General features: G+C 36.3%; 1 protein-coding gene across 1 annotated transcript in view; it reads left to right on the forward strand.

Annotated features, from left to right (window-relative positions):
• LOC150080841 (uncharacterized) overlaps window positions 1-18,004 on the forward strand; it is an 852,072-nt gene that overhangs the window by 735,467 nt on the left and 98,601 nt on the right. The window contains exon 35 of the mRNA XM_090381010.1: window positions 11,286-11,425. Within this exon, the coding sequence (XP_090237136.1) occupies window positions 11,286-11,425 (140 nt within the window). The remainder of the gene's footprint in view (window positions 1-11,285; window positions 11,426-18,004) is intronic.

The following is an 18,004-nucleotide window of genomic DNA, read 5'->3' on the forward strand; positions in this document are numbered from 1 at the left end:
CTATTAGTGAAGTGTTACTTATTCGAGGTAGTGCAATACATGGGCAACTCGTTTTGAAGGAAGAGCACAATATGAGATACAGACGAAATGATGCCTTTCACATCGTAGTTGTTCTTTAAGAGTTATCTATGGTGTATCTACACCAATATTATATAGAATCTTAAACTCTTAAATATTATGCCTTGTTGCATTGTTTATTTAAGTAAATTAATTAATTACCTGGTAATAGATCTATCATAATTTTTATTTTTGGATGCTTCGATATATGGACATTCCAAATTTAATGCTCATGCATATTTAGTTTTTTAATATAAATTGGAAAATAATAATAATTTTTATAAATAATCTTAAATAAATATATAAATGCATTTTTAAGGTTCCGTGCACGAAAGTAACCCAATTACCACAGCATAACATTACCGCTTTGAATGAAGCGAACATAAGGAGAAGGAGGATTTCGGGGGTGCACAGCAGCTGCTTACTGCAGAAAACCAAAAAACACCAGATCCATTCTTTGCCAATTTATGCCAAGCAATGGTTGCCGCAAACATTCCTTGGAACAAAGTGAACAATCTGGTCTTCAAAAGCTTCTTGGAAAAATACTGCTTCTGAAAAATTCCTGACGAATCAACATTACAGCAAAATTACCTTGAGGACTGCTATAAATCGGTATTCTCTCATTGATTTTATTAAATAATTTATTATTTAATAAAATCCAAAAGACTGAACGCTGTCTAAGCTATATTTTAATTAATTTATTTATTTATTTATTTATTACTTAGTGTCTAAACAATATTCACAAAGATATTCGAAGCAGCTGTGTGTGGGGGTTCAGTTTATGAAGGATATAGCTAATTTTATTGTTGGAAAGCTTGATTCAGATGAACCATCTAAATCGTATCTCCTTACATCAAAGGTTCTGCATAAAACTAATCATGCAACTGTTGCTAGATTCACATTTTGCAGTGATGCATCTGTATCATGGCAGCCAGTGCTATGTTGTCATTTTTGAATAAAGTCCCTCTGTACCATTTTGTTTCCATTGTTGTGTCGGTGTTGTTTCCTTAAGGCATTTAAGGAAACCACACCGGATTTAATTAAGGCATTTAATTTTGCCCCGATCACATCTTGTGATGTTGAGAGGACCTTCTCTGCTTACAAGCAATTATTAGCAGATGATAGAAGGAGATTAATTCCAAAACATTTGGAGTGGATACAGGTATCGCAATGTGATGGAAAGTACTTAGCAACTTAAGAAATGTTAGTAGCCTATACATTTTGGTTTTTGTATGTTTAAAAAAAACTATTTTAATGTTTATATTTCAAAAAAAAAAACTTGCAAGTTGTGATATTTTCATTATATTGTTAGGAATTTGTATAACAAGTCATTGTACAACTTTAAAAGAATAAAAAAAAATAAATATTATCATTTATACGGTACGTAAAGGTAAATTATTTAGTCATATTTAAGGTCATATTTGGTTAAATTTAATGACATATTTTCATCATGTTTTGACATTTTTAAGGTCATAAAAATCCGAATCCTACTGATAAGCAACTCCCGATTTTTATATTGTAACTTACTTATTTTTTAACCAATTTTTTTGATGAAATCAACATTAAATAAATCATTGTTACTTGAGGTTTAGAAATTTAATAGTTTCTTTTACAGATTAATTATGCCTGCAGTTTTGAATGTAAAAAAAAAAAGGCCAAAATCACAGCCTACTATGAGGTTTGGGGTTCTGTTATAAGAGTTCAAAGGTGGTGGGAGCCTGAACATGGAATCTATGCAACACTGGGTGCAAACCCAAATATTTGCCATCAGAAGCTGATGACAAAAGGTTGTATCACTGATAAGAAGAGAACAGGAAGGCATCAGACAATGTAGTATCAGTGACTGAGATGTTTCCAAGAAGCTCACAGAAATCAGTGAAGCAGCTTGTGAAAGTGCTCCTCCCCATTAAGCAGTTGTAACCATCCTCAGGAAAGAACTGTCTTATAAACCTTGGCAGTCATGTTATGTTCGGCAGTCATTTCCTAATGGCTACAACAGAAAGATGGAATTTGCAGAAATTATGTTGCGGTGGAACAGAGTGGTGGAACACCACTCTGTTCCACAGCAACATAATTTTGGAGTGATGAGGCCACTATTTCATGTTGGTATTTTTGTTAATTGACACAACTATCATTATTGAGCAGCAGAAAATCTGAACATCTGTGTTTGAAAAGGTTCAAGTTTAATAGTCTCCTGTGCTATCACATCATCCATAGTCACTGGACCTTTCATTCTGAAAGACACAATGAATGTCAAAAGACACCTAGAAATGTTGCAAAATTGTGTGTGGCCAGTTATATTTTACCGTGGGACAACACTGAAACTCTTAATTTTATGCAGGGTGGTGCATCCCTTCGATTTTTTTCAAATGATGTCTGTACATGGCTGTATAATCATTTCCCCGGAGCCATGAATTGGCAGATGACATGTGCATGAATGGCCTGCCCACAGCCTGGATCTGATACCTTATTTTTTTGTATGGGGGGGAGGGGGCAAAGAAAAGGTTTACTGTAAAAAGCCACATAACTTGGATGAACTGGAAACAAAAATCACCAGTCTCCTCATATACATTCCAGTTAACTTTTTGCAATCAGCAGTAGCGAACAGACCACTTCATTTAAGAAAGTGTCAATAATGCTAGGGTACAATTGGAATTTTAGAATTTAGTGTAAAAAATCTCATTAAATTATGACTAATTTTACATTGGTTTCAATTAAAATCAATAGAAAACAAGAAGTTATGATAATTTAAAAATAGTGAGTGACATCAGATACCCTGTATGTTGGTATATACCAGTTGGTATGTGTTATTATACCCTGTATGTTGGTATAATAACACATAATGACAAAATTTTTCTTATGTTCATTTTTCTGTTTCACAATTTAGATGTGTTGAGTACAGTTTTAAACATTGGAAGATATTTAGATGGAAACTCATTTTGACGCTTTTTGTGGTTTATGTTGCTGTAGTTCTGAGGTTTTTGGTGTATTGGCTACTTTGGTTGTAATATGGCAATTCATATATTATGCCATTTTCTGTGGTCTTTATTGTATATGTATTATGCTGTACATATGTTGATTTGCTTGGCTGAAAAGTTTGGAATAACTCAGTGGAGAAGACCCTACACCCTCTGCCTGATCCCCATTGAAAGGATCTGTAAAAATTCTATCAGTCTCTGAGAAGATTTTAATGTAGACGTCGAAATGAATGACAACTACCAAACCAAAGGTATATCAGGTTTAATGTCCAAGTTTGCAGATGATACAAAGGTTGGCAGGATTGTTAACGAGAGTATAGACAGTATGCTACTCCAACTGGATCTAGATAAGTTGGGCAGATGGGCTGAGAAGTGGCAACTGAAGTTTAATATTGACAAATGCAGTGTACTGCATATGGGTAGCAATAACCGAAGAGAAATGTACCAACTGTGTGGTACTACACTCAGGGAAGTGGAAAGTGAAAAAAACCTGGGGGGTAATTTTGCAGTCAAATATGAAGTTCGTGAGCAGTGCAGACGGGCTGCCAGAGCAGGTCATGGAGTCTTGTCAATGATATAGCAAGGACAAGGAGGTGATTATCCCATTATACAAGGCAATGGTTAGGCCACACCTAGAGTACTGTTTACAGGCCTCATTTTAGGAAGAATGTAGATTTGCTAAAATTAGTGCAAAGAAGGGCAACAAGATTGGTGAGGAGGGGAACAAAGGGGTGCTTTTACCAAGAAAGGCTTAAGTTCTGGAGAGTAGGCACATGCAAGGTGATCTGATTGAGGTGTATAAGACCTTGAATGGTTTGAGCAAGCTGAATGCTGATGGGATTCTTGCTCAAATTAAGTACCTGAGGGGGCACAGATTCAAATTGAGGAAAGACAATTGTAGAATAGATGTGCGGAAATTTGCCTTTAGCCAGCAGGTAGTTAATTGATGGAACAGACTTCCATCTTTTGTTGTGGAAGTTGATAGCCTAAATAAATTTAAGGCTGAGCTGGACAGGCATTTGGAACAAATGGAGGGGTGAAATGGGAGGGATTTTTTTTTTTTTTTTTTTTTGGCTGATGCTGCATAAGTTTGCTTTCTTGCATTGTATGCCTCTGCTAATGCTAATGCTAACCCATTATACGGTCTCAGAAGACTATATATGTTATACAGGTAGTTTGAAATAATACATAAGTTGTCTTGAAAGTATCTGCAGGGCCTAACTTGAGGATATGTGGGCCCTAGGCAAAAGTATTTTTTTGGGGGCCTCTGTAAAAAGTGTATTATCAAATGACATTTGATATTTTTGGATTAATAATAATAATGATAAATGGATAGGTTTTGGTGTCATTTTGTGAAGTCATTGTGCCAATGGCACATTCAAAGGCCGGGTTTGAATCTCGCTTCAGGCTTGGATCAGAGAAGAAAATGCAAAAAAACCTTGGAAGGTGCAATATGGCCATAGAAGCCGATGTGCCAACAACTAACAAAAAAAAGAAAAAAAACCATTCAAAGGGAAATATATGGGGTCGTGGGTAGGAAAAAGTTGGGAACCCTGGCCAAAATTTGATAACACCACTGGTGTATACAAGCATTCACACACACAAGCAGTAATACCTCAGTTTGTGCACTTATCTAGACTCCAGTGGACTCATTGATGACTAAAGGCAAAATTGTGCAGAATGAATATGATGGAAACTCTGAAAGTTTCCAGAAGAAGGCATTTTGTGCAGCAGTAATCACCAAGGAAGATCTTGTAGTTGGCATTTCCTTATCTGTAGTTTTAAGATTCTCACAGCTGCAGAGGGCAGTATGATAGAATTTTGTGTTTTTTGAATTGTAAATAAAAAGTTTTATTTTATGATTCTAGGGGCCCCATAATTAAAATGCCTTCTAACATCAACTGTTCTTCTTCTTCCCCCCCCCCCCCAAATAATGTCTAGTTTTTTGTTAAACTTGTTCAAACTACTTTGTCCCAACTATCACTGCACTCTGGCCAAAAGCAAATTTCTACACATCAAGCCACCAACCATACTTAACTGAAAATTATTCTACTTGTGTATATATTCTAAGCAAGATTTTGGATGCCATCAACATATAGCTTGCCCAATCCATTCAAAGAGTTAAATACCACATTCCGATCTGCACACAGGTGCCTAGTTTCTAGATGCTGCTATTTGCAGAGCTGAAGTCTTTCTTGTAAGAGTACCCTTGTGTTCCCTTCTCTAATCTAGTTGCTCTTCTCTTCACCCATTCCAAAATATTCATATCCTTCCTAAAATGATGCTTTAATGTATGCCCTGTATGTACTCAAAATGTAGTTGTACCATTGCCTTATACAAGGTATGTTCGTGTCAGATGGAACCTGGGATTTCTCCCATCTCTGATGGTAGAATTCCTGTATCATGAACAAAATGAGCTGTCCTACAACCCGTTTGCACTGTGCAGTAAAATTCGCATTTGGTTGTACAGTTACTCCCAGGTCTTTTTCATTTTTTCCACTACCTTCAGTGTGGTACCATACATTTGGTCATTATTCTAGGATTATCGCTATCCATGTGCAGTATTTTTCATTTATCATGTTAAACTTCAATTACCATTTCTCAGCCCATCTGTCTAAATTTTTTGGGTTATTGCAATAGCATATTCTGATCACTGGAATTAAATGTTCTCCCAACCTTTGCAACACCTGCAGACTTAAGACATTAAGCCTGATATACTTCATCGATATCATTAATAAATATTGAAAACAACGAGCCCAGCACTAAATCCTAGACAGACTCCACTAATAACGTAGTTCAGGAAGAGCAGTGCCAATTCGTTAACACTCTGTCATCTCCTGCTCAACCATCCCTTTATCCATACCAGTAATCTGCCCATAATGTCACACTGCTCCAATTTGTGCAGCAGAGTGGAACAAAAGGTTTTTTGAAATCTAAGTATATGATGTCAAAATTATTTTTTACATCCAGTTCCTTTGATAAATAGTCCAATCAGATTGGTCAGACAAGGTCTCCCCTTAACAAATCCATGCTTTGATTGCCATATAACTCCATTCCTATCAAGGTTGTCCCACATTACTTCTTTAACCAGTGTCTCCATCATTTTCCCTAAAACAGAAGTTAAGCTTACAAGCCTGTAATTGCTCATCTCCTTTTGTTTCCTCCCCTTATCAATTAAAGAACATTTGTACATCTCTAATCCATAGAGGTCTCTCCTTTATCCAAAGACACTCATGATTATGGCTAAAGGTTTACTTCTATTGCTGCTTTTCTTGATATAATTGGGTAGATCCCATCTGCTTGAGGTATCTCATTCACTTTTTGCTTCAATTTCTCTACTTATTTCCTCAGTTATTACAGAATTATTTAGCTCCTTGATAAAATTTGCTATATCTTATACATTACTAAAAAAATCTTCATGTATAAATTGTAGGTGCAAATTACACATTCAGTTTGTCATCAACAGTTATACCATTCACATCTGGCAGAATAATGTGATACACTCCTTTCTATCCCCTTTCATGACTTGATTGCAAACTAGTTTATACTAACTGTAGGTTTCTGTATCTCCAGATATAAGCATCCCATACATTTTTCTTCTCTGTCACTAGTCTCATCAGTTTATACAACATCTTTTTAGGTCTAAGCATTGAACAGTCTCTCTTTCACACACTGTTGGTATAAAATTCAAGGAAGAAACCATAGCTTCTATGATTACTTCCCTAATTGCTTAGCATTTAGAATTTGATGTTGGTAACATCATTAGTTGATCCCGCTGAATATATTATAAAAACTGTCTGAGACCATTACAGAAGCAGTCCCTTTGCTTTACCCTTGACAGTCTTATATATTTAAGTAGATTCCACATCAGCACAGTGTGATCCCTGTCACCTACTTATTCCTTTATCTGGAAATCCCTAAAGTTGTACAATCACTGCCGATAATCAGATTGAGAATATTGCTTTCTCTTGTTGCTTTTCTAACATGTTGATGTAGAAACATCTCATCCAATAAAGGCAGAAAAGTCTTGCCACTGTGAGCGACCACCACAAAGTTGCAGTCAACATCTGGAAAGTTAAAATCCCCCATTATATGATATTCTGGTTTTCTGTATGTCTGTTGTTTTTTATATTCTTCACAATCACATAGTCTATAATAGGTTCCTACTGTCATGTTTGTTTTCCCAGTGCTTATGTTATGCCAAAATGATTCAACATTGCACTGGCCACCCAAGTACATTTCAGAAAGAAATTGGAACAGGGAATATCATGAAATCTGCATGCTTGAAAGTTGTAGTAGTACAATAACAGATGGCCTGTTCTTTTGTCTTGATTCAAGTTATGTCTGTAATGTTGCTGAAGTGAACTGCTTTGTGAAAAAGAAAACAAGGAAGAATCTCTTTATTCAAAATAAAACTTCATCATCAGCCATTTTCAATTCACTGCAGGATGAAGGCCTCTCCAGCAACAGGTGCCTCCATAACCAGGTGGGAAGGAGCAGCAGTGCATAGCACACGCTTCTTGATTAGACCGGGGTTCGAGCCCATCACCACCAAATACGGAGGATGCGGAAAGGTCAGGGAATGACCACCGCATATCCCGGAGCAATATGGCCTTAGTTGCTAATGCTCCTAAAAAAAACAAACAAATCTCCAGCAACTTTCCAGTTCCTTCTGTTTTGTGCAATGGCCATCCATTTACTACCCACAAACTCGTGAATTTCATCTGTCCATCTCCGTCATTGTCTTCCAGGTTTTCTTCTAGCTCCTCTTGGGTACCATTCTGTCATCGTGTCTTTGAGTTATGTGTCCTGCCCAAGACCATTTTAGTTCTTTAGTTTTGGTAAGAATGTCCTTTATATGAGTTTTCTGCTTAATCCATGTGTTTCTCTTCTTATCTAACAGTCTGATTCCTAATATAATTCTTTCCATTCTTTGCTGTATAGCAGCTTCTTTTCCGTTCTTTTGATGAGTTCCCAAGTTTCACTTCCAAAAGTCAAGGTGGGGAAGTATACATTGTTCATTATTTTACATTTCAGACAAATTGGGATATTGCTCCTCAGTATATGACTATATTTCCTGAATGCTAACCATCCCAAGTTTATTCTTCTCTTCATTCCCAGCCATTTATCATTGTTACAGCTAATGACTTGCCCAAGATAAATAAGTATATGAATCCACCTTTTCATGTGGATTCATATACTCAGTTACTGCTCCTTCAATGATTATATCCCTTTCTGTGGCATACTTGTTCATTACTTTTTATTTAGCCATATTCATCTTTAGTCCGAAATCTTTACTAAATCTGCATAACTGATTAAGATTTTCTACTAATTTTTTGGGATCATGGCTTATGATCACAATGTCAACTGCAAATTGTAAATGGTTTAGGTACTCTCCATTCACATTGACTCCTTTCTGCAACCAGTCTAATCTTCTGAAAGCTTCCTCAAGGGCAGCAGTAAAGAACTTTGGAGATATTGTGTCTCCTTGTCGAACTCCTTTCTCAATTTTAAATTTGCTACTGTGTTTGTCTAGTCTAATAAAGGAGATAGCATTCTCATATATTTTCTTCAAAATCATAATATATAGGGTTTCTATGCCTTGTCTTTCTAATGCCCAAAACATTTCCTTATGCTGAATGGAGTCAAATGCCTTTTCATAATCCACAAATTCCAGGCATAATGGTGTTTTATATTCATTTGCTTTCTCCATTAGCTGTGATATTACGTGGAGGTGATCCACAGTTGAGAATCCTGTCCTAAAGCCAACTTGCTCTTTCGATTGATTCTCATCAAGTATTCTTTCTAATCTGTTAGTAATGACCATTATGAACAACTTGTAGATGTGGGATAACAAGCTAATTGATCTGTAATTTCCAATTTCTGATTTGCCTCCTTTCTTATGCAGCAAAACTATGATTGCATTATTCCACTCCTTAGGAGTCGTACCTTTCCTAATGTATTTTGTGAAGAGGGTTGCCAGTTTCTGCATCATGTCTCTTCCCCCCAATTTTAACAACTCTACAGTAACTTCATATTCACCTGGGACTTTCTGATTCTTCATTTTCTTCAATGCATGTTCTAACTCATCAGGAAGGATATCGGTTATGTCGTATGTGTTGCCAATTTGTGATCCACCTTCCTCACTGCTGGCATCATTCCCTTGCTCCTGTATAATTCCCTATAGTAGTCTTCTGCTATTTGAATTATGCTTTCTCTAGTATTTATAAGTACACCATCGCTATTCTTCAGTTTCAGGATCATTTGTCTTTCTGTATTACTGCTCACAGCTGCTGATTTAAGTCCTTTGTTTTCCCTTAATGCTCATTCTACTTTTCTTGTGTTAAATCTTCTTATGTCCTCTCTGAGTCTCTTTCTAATGGCTTTGAAAATAAAGCTTACATATTTCCAAATTTATTATATGTTTATGTATGTATATATGTTAAATAAACAGGTTTTTTTAGAAATATTTTTGTATTTATGTATGTATGCCATTTTTCCATCCAAAAGGAAACACAAGAAATTTTGGGGCACCCAGTCAATGTTTTATTTTGACATTGGCAAAGGAGATACAAACTAGTAGAAAGAAATCAAAAGGAATATATGCAGGATGGGGCAGGGAGACATGCAGTTTTAAAATCTGGTTTTCTAGGTACTGGTATGGCAGAGAGGATTGCATCACCTGATGTACTCTTTGTTCACATCATGCCATTTAGTAATGATGAAACAATAGAATTGCACACAACCTGCTTTTTCCATCCAGGCATTTTACAAAAATGACAGTTACAAAGCTGCTCGATCTTTATTTTATATTCAGCTTGAGTTTAATCATAAAGTTCTGTACTGTCTTCTCATGCCATTAAAAAATGGTTAAGTAATTTTTAAGAAACTGGTTCTGCTCTGAAAATGAAAAATTAGGGTGGAATGCGAAGCACTTGTACAACACAAATTATTGCAGCTGGTACTACTGCTCTCATATGGAGTCCAAAGCATTTTGCCCATCGACATGCACTGTTAATGAACTTATTCAATAGGAGTGTACAATGAATATTGCTCCAGCACTTAAATTTACATTCTTACAAGGTACAGGTACTGCAAGAATTAAAACCACACCATCTCCTTTATCCATAAACATTTTTGCCAAGAAAGGCTAAATCAAATGGATAATGATAGAAGATTTCATTCACAATCTGTGGATATCTGATGAAGCCCATTCTCATGTAAACAGTTTTGTTAATAAATAAAACTGTTATTCATCAAAAGCAAACCCTCACCAATTCCACCAGCAACCATTGCACAGTGATCAGGTAACAGTGTGGTGTGCAATTTCATCTCACAGCATTATTAGCCTTATTGTTTTTTAAGATGGTAACAAATGTGACATCAGGCTGCATTTTGGATCTATAGGGGTTTTTTTTTTTTTTTTTTTAGAATTAACCTGATATTTGCCTGTTTCCAGGTTGTGGGTAAAATTCCCAGCTGCAAGCAGTTGTATAGCTGTAGTAGGTAATCAGAGAAATTTTTAGCCAGTATCATCTCTATTTCAGTGAGGTTATTTCCTGGGTATTTGGTTCTATTTAAAGCTAAAGTTAGTGCCTTGTGACTCAGTATTTTGATAGTCATTATTTTCAGTACAGATGTTTGTTTTTACTGCAATTAGGGGCTTGTTGTCAATTGGAAACAGGGCATATAATATGTTGCTAACCGTTTCCTCCCAGGTATGTGTAGTCTGACCAGCTACAGTATTCGTAGTGTTGATGACATCCCCTTTTTGGCAGCTTGTTGGTAACAGTGCGCTATATGACACCCCATTACCACTGATACCAACAAGTAAGGGCAAAGACTCGTTCTTTTTCTGCTTGATAAGGCAAAAAGTATAAAGGAATTGTCAAGAAAGAGAAGAATGATGATATCCAGCTGAGGATAGTAGAAGTGTGTTATAGGCCTAATGACTAACAAGTACAACAAACAATTCTGCAGAGAAATAGTGGGCCAATAAATTAAAATACCTTACAATGGGAGATCGTAACTTTCCAGATGTTGACTAGAATTTGGTTGGTCATTCACACATTGGCAAGCCTTTTGTAGATTTATTGGATGACTGTTTGTTCTTTACTTAATAAAATATGATTTGTATACTACCAGATAGTATGCAAAAAAAATAAACATGGTTATTTGAAATGCTGTGAAATAGAATTAATAGTATTTATTTGTGTGTGTGTTTTTTTTTTTTTTTTTTTTTTTTTTTAGGTTTTGATGGTGCCTGGGGACAAAAAGGCAAAAGTGGTTTGCCTGGTTTTCCTGGGTTGCCTGGTATTAAAGGAGATCAAGGAATACCTGGTATTAAAGGAGAAGAAAAATCAGGTGAAAAGGGCACTGCAGGTCAGGATGTATGTATGTTTTATATATATATATATATATTTAATACAATTTTAGAGTAGTAGGGTGATATGATTTAATTAGTTATGGGATTTTTACTTCTTTACTGTACTAGTTATGGGATTTTATTACAGGATTCTTATCACAGTTCAGAATAGTCATTACAGTTGGATTTTGTTTCACTTTATCTCTTAGGCAGACATCCAATAGCATGCTTAATGCATTTAAAGTGTGATCGGTATGTAAAGTTTCAAGTGTACTGACATTATAAATCAACTACATATTAGTAGGAATTTTTGAAATATCCAACAGTACTAGAAGCATACTGTAAAATAAAATATGAAATTTCATGTGTAGTTATAATCTGCCCCCTTTTTTTTTAAATTTAGTTTAGTTTAAATTTCTTTGTAGTAGTTTCCTTGTCGTGTGGTATTTGTCAGATGTAGGTTTTTTTTTTTTTTTTTTAATTTGGGAGTTAGAACATGCACTTCCATGTACCCCTTTCCATCATAAAACTAATGGGAAAAGTACATGAAACAATGATGTAGTATTTTCTATTTAACTTCAAGTTACTAGTGATTATGAGGAATTATTTATTTGGCAGCTAATAAATGCAGCATAGATAAGTTGCTCTATTTGGGAATGTATGCTAAAAATTAAATGTTACATGAGTGTTTTTGAGTGGGTGGGTATGTGGATGGATGGATGGATGAATGGATAAGGAAACGATGCTTGTGCAATGAGCACAAGGATCCTTTATTGTTTTTATATGTTTCCTGAATCATGCAACATATACTGTTTTCTTACCAGTGAATGACACTAAAACAAATTTTCCTTCTACGATTTTATTACAGGATTCTTCTGGTTTTGATTCCCTTTTTCTCTATTAAATATAAATCTGTTTGATTAATAGAATTCTCTCTTGATTTTTGTAATAATGGGATACATATATATTCAGTACCTGATTCATCCTAGTTCTTAGTTCATCCATTTAGGTCTAAGCCTTGAAGCTAAGGCTTGCAAAAAGCCAAGTAGCTTCTTTGATCACTTCCCTGAATACTTCCCATTTAGAATTTGTTGTTGGTAATGTCATCAGTTGGTCCCACTGCACACAATTTAACAACCGTGTGAGACCTTTGTTATCACCCTTACAAAAGCAAAAGCCTTTTCCTTTACCCTTTACAGTAGTTATGTCTTTTATTAAATTCCATAATTTCCACATTAGTTTTTTCAATCCACTGTGATCATTGCCACCTGGTGGGTCTTTTACCTGCAGATTTTTAATGCATGAAGAATCACTACTGATAACTAGATCAAGGGTATTGCTTCCTCATGTTGCCTCTCTAACATACTGCTATAGAAAATGGACATCAAAAGTCCACAAAAGTCTTGCTAGTGTGTGTAACCAACCCACAAATTAGACTCAAAATCTGGAAAGTTAAAAGAAATTATGAGCCATTCTGATTTACTGGCTCACTATTTCCCTGTATAGCTGTTTGGTATACTCATCACAGTCAAACACTCCTACTCTCAATTTGGTTTTCCTAGTGCTTATATTATTAGCCATATAGTGCAAGGAAACCTGAGGCTTATGCTGCACCATCTAAAAAAAAATATATATATCACACCAAACTGACTCAGCAGTGCACTTGTCACCCATCATGTCAACTGATTGCACTGCCTTAGATTTACTACACTTCTTAACTTAGAGCTCCTTCACCTCTCCTGTCCTATATATCCTTTCCCGTATACATTGTATTCCACATATTCAAATTCATCATCACTGAATGTCTGAGTGACACCATGTTTCCATTATTCCTACAGTGTCTGCATTTGACAGCTTAATCAGTACTTAAAATTCATAAAATTTATTTAAAATGTTCTTGGCATTAGTTTACATGCAAATACATGCACATGTTCTTACCCTTAGTTACCATAACACAGTCTATGTATTTATTTGTTCCATGATGATGCACAGCAGGATCTGCCAGACACCTTGCTTTCCAGACTGCTGAATGTACCAATAGTAGCAGTGCAAGAATCACTTTCGCATCTGCATATGGCTCTAGTTAAGCCATTAGTCTGTATACCCCCCCCCCCCAAGCTAGCAGTTTTTTCAATCCACCTTTTACTGCCTTGAGCATCACAAATATTCTTGCACCCCTTGTATTCAAGTGTATCCCTGTAAAACCAGTCTCTCCTGTTAATAAGCACAGACCATGCTGAGAAAAATTCTACCCCCACAAGCCTTGCACATTCTCTCCAGAGCCGTAGTAATTGACAAGGCTCTCAACATATACTCTCTCCTATTGTGTCTGTGCAGAATTGTAGATAATCTGAAATTCAATCCCAACTCGTGACTTTTTTCCAACTTTGCCCTGTGCTTGTTAAGTAAGTCCTCAGATCTCCTACTTTTAATATCATTAGCACAAACTTGTACAAGTTTTGCTAATTTTGCACTAAAGGTGCCCTTAAAAGATGATATCTGCTCTATAACATCATCTATTTTTGTCCCTGGAAAACATACCCTAGTCCTATTCCACCTATTCTTCTTGCACAATATATTTCCCGTTGCCCTTACAAGAGAGTCACCGACAATAACAACCACTTGTGAAACTAGGGCAATTCTGATTTGGAGATTGCTGCTGCTGTGTTGTCTGATACAAAACTGTGAGCTCACACACGCATTGAGCAGCTGAGAGCTGTATGGCCCCATTTTAATTCCCTCAAGGGCATCTTCTCTACTCTTCAAACTCTCATAATTGTCCATCAGAATCCTGAGATAGCATTAGTTGAGGCATATGATGAAAGAAAGCAAGCTTATACAGCATCAGCCAGAAAAAAAAAACCTTCCCATTTCACCCATCCAGTCTCTCCAAATGTTTGTCTAGTTCAGCCTTAAATTTATTTAAGCTATCAACTTCCACAACAAAAGATGGAAGTCTGTTCCAGCAATCAACTATCCGCTGGCTAAACGCAAACTTCCACACATCTATTCTACAACTGTCTTTCCTCAATTTGAATATATGCCCCCTCAGGTTCTTAGTCTGAGCAAATGGAAGTATCCTGTCAGCATTGAGCCTGCTCAAACCATTCAAGGCCTTATACACCTCAATCAGATCACCTCGCAGGTGCCTAGTCTCCAGATGCAGCAACTTGCCGAACTTAAGCCTTTCTTCATAAGTGCACCCCTTTGTTCCTCTCACCAATCTTGTTGCCCTTCTCTGTACTCGTTCTAGCAACTGTACATCCTTCCTAAAATGAGGCCTCCAGACCCATATACACTACTCAAGGTGTGGTTGACCATAGCCGTATACAACTGTATAATCACCGCTTTGTCTCTGCTAGCAAAATTCGTATATATCATTGACAATACTCCATGACCTGCTCTCGCAGCCTGCCTGCACTGCTCAGAGAACTTCATATCTGACTGCACAATTACCCCCAGGTCTTTTTCATTCTCCACCTCCCTGAGTGTATTATCACAGAGTTCGTACATTTCTCTTGGGTTACTACTACCCATATGCAGTACTTTGCATTTTTGTCAATGTTAAACTTCAGTTGCCACTTCTCAGCCCACCTGCCTAACTTTTCTAGATCCTGCTGCAGTAGCATACTGTCTTTAGTGTCATTAACAACCCTGCCAATCTTTATATCATCTGCAAACTTGGACACTAAGCCTAATATATCTTCATCGATATCATTGATAAATACACAAAACAACAATGGGCCCAGCACCGTACCGTGGTAGCCTCTCCTAATAACATTAGTCCACACGTAGAGCAGTGTCCATTTATTACCACTCTTTGCTGTCTCACACTGAACCATCCCTTTAACCATTGTAGTAATGTGCCCTTAATGCCATACTGCTCCAATTTTTACAGCAGTCTTCCATGTGCAAAAGTATCAAAAGCTTTCCTGAAATCCAAAAGTATCAAAATTATTTTTAGCATTCAGTTCCTTTGTGAGTACATCGTAGTATCCAATCAGATTGGTCAGACAAGACTTCCCTTTAACAAACCCATGCTGTGTCTGAACTATTGCTGCTGTCTTGTCTAGGTGACTCCATTATTTTCCCCGTAACAGAAATTAAACTAACAGGGCTATAATTATTTGTATCACCCTTTGAACCCCTTTGTGAATTGGGGATACATTTGCACATCTCCAGTCCATGGGATCCTCCCCTGACTCTAAGGATGCTGTCATAATTATGCCTAAGGGTTTGCTTAGCTTACTTCTCTTTACTGGATAGATTCCATCTGCCCTAGGTGCCTTTTTTTTATATTTAACTTCAGTAATTTCTCATCCACTTTGTTCTCAATTATCACAAAATCACTTAGCTCCCTGTTAGTTTGATAAACATCTGGCATTCCCCTCCTTGAATAGCTCCTCATGTGTGAATGTAGATGCAAAATGCTCATTCAGTTTATCAGCTACTTGAGCAAGATTATCAATAGTCGAACCATATGTGTTAAGTGGATCAATCTGATTCATCCACTCCCTTCTAGAGTTTACATAAGTAAAGAACTCTTTGCTGTTTTTCTTTGTGTCCTTTGCCTGCCTAATCTTCTTTGTGATTTGATTACAGACTAGCTTATATCTGTTGTAGGCTTCCGTGTGACCTGATAATTTATTTGCATCCGATGCATTTTTCTTCTCTGCCACGAGCCTCATTAATTCATCTGACATCCATTTAGGCCTAAAGTTGGCACTTAATTTCTTCACGCTCTCTGCACCTACCACATACAAATACATCCCCTTGGCTGGATCATGTCCTGTTCCAGAAAGGTCTGGAAACGTTTCACATTTTGTGATACGTTGGACGATCGCCCCTTTCGGTTCTCCCCCAAGCCACACTACTCCTGCTACTTTGTGCTCTTTGCTTTGCTGCTCTAGTCTGGGATATGAATTCTGTTTAAAAACAATGAATATTAATGAAGACTATCAATGATAAAGGAAGATCATGAATAATAAAAGAGAAGATTGAGCACTTGTGGTAAAAGGCTATCCTTGTCATCTGATTATATCCTATTATAATGACTTTTTCTGAAACACACACACACACTGAAAGCAGTTTACTCTCATTGACCGAATGTCAGTGTAGGAAGGCAACTCTACAGGGTACAATATAGTGCATCTTCTGATCAACCTGAAAGCATGCGGATTCGTTAAAAAACTGGTTGGTACTTAATGCTAATAATGTCCCTGTTGTGGTAGCCTAAAAAACTAGAAGAGCAAGAATAACAAAAGAAAATATTAAGCACCCTTGAGGACAAGGACAGCCTTTTACTTGTGGTAAAAAAAAGCTATCCTCCTTTGATTATTGTGTTGAAAAGGGAGTTGTATGCCTTCCTGTGAAAGTGGATGAATATTTGGTGAACATTTACTATTAAAAGGAAAAGACAAATTGAAACAACACAATAAATGCATGCCACTAAAAGTGGAAAAACGCTGTGACGAACATGTACATACCGACTTTGCCACTCATGCCATTCAAGAAATACACTGTCTTTCTTTGGTTAAAAGTTGAGCTAGACTGATAAAGCAGTGGCAACTTCTGACAAGTCTATCTGAAGTCTTTTCAGATAGACTTGAGACAAAATTGAAAAATCTGAAACAAAACAAATAAAAGACAAATTTAAACAGTCCAGTAAATGTTGAACCAGACTAGTAGAGCCATGTAACCTCTGACAAGTCTGTTTAAAGACTTTTCAGAGTTACCAAATTGAATTTAAATGTTTTTAAAGAAGTCATATTGATGAATTCCTCAAGAAAAATAACTTCTGAAACTTCTTGTGTAACCATCCTCAACAGTCCAAGGAAGCTAATAACTATAAAGGTTATCTTCACATGTGCAGAAAGTCTGTTCGTGTTCCTCTCCTCTGGCTTGAATAAAACATTTTACTTGTTACTTTTAAATGTTATGCCACTGTTTCAAAATGTAAACATCATTCAATCAAATGCGCCACACATTCATTTACTGAGGTCATTACATCCTTGATATGCTGAAAAATGTGACTTAAATTCATTACACCAACAGTTGTTAAATCATCCACTTCCATTTTGAACGTTGAATAGTCATAGGCATCTCTACTGCCAAGATCACTGATAATGTAAAATGAGAGACAATTCTGTTTGTTTGCTTACTGAATAAGTACTTTACTGCTGTGTGCAATTATGAAGTGCACAATTCCTTCTGAAAAACAATGTTCTTATTAATGGCAGTGCATCGTTTTCAATTTTAAAATGTGTTTTTTTTGGATAAGTTTACACAAAACAAATTCTCAGTATCATTGATGAAAAAGAAATGAATGAAGCAATAGATGTTTCTATAGTGTCAGTTTTGTCAATTTCAGTTGAGAATCTACCAGAAGCTATTATGAAAGAAGTAGGAATTGATGTATGGTGGTCCTTTGTTGAGGAACTGAAATATAAAATATTATCTCAAGCCATGCTTGGCATTTTAAAACATTCTGGAAAATCAATTCTGTTACTGTATCTTAATAAAAAATGTATATTTTGTCAGGAAATTTGATTGCAATGTATGTATTTAAAAAAATCTGCTTTTTGGAAGTTGAAAGTTAGCAGCA

This window comes from Mastigoproctus giganteus, chromosome 9 (genome assembly GCF_048544385.1).
Source record: "Mastigoproctus giganteus isolate SK-2022 chromosome 9, ASM4854438v1, whole genome shotgun sequence".
Classification (NCBI taxonomy): domain Eukaryota; kingdom Metazoa; phylum Arthropoda; class Arachnida; order Uropygi; family Thelyphonidae; genus Mastigoproctus; species Mastigoproctus giganteus.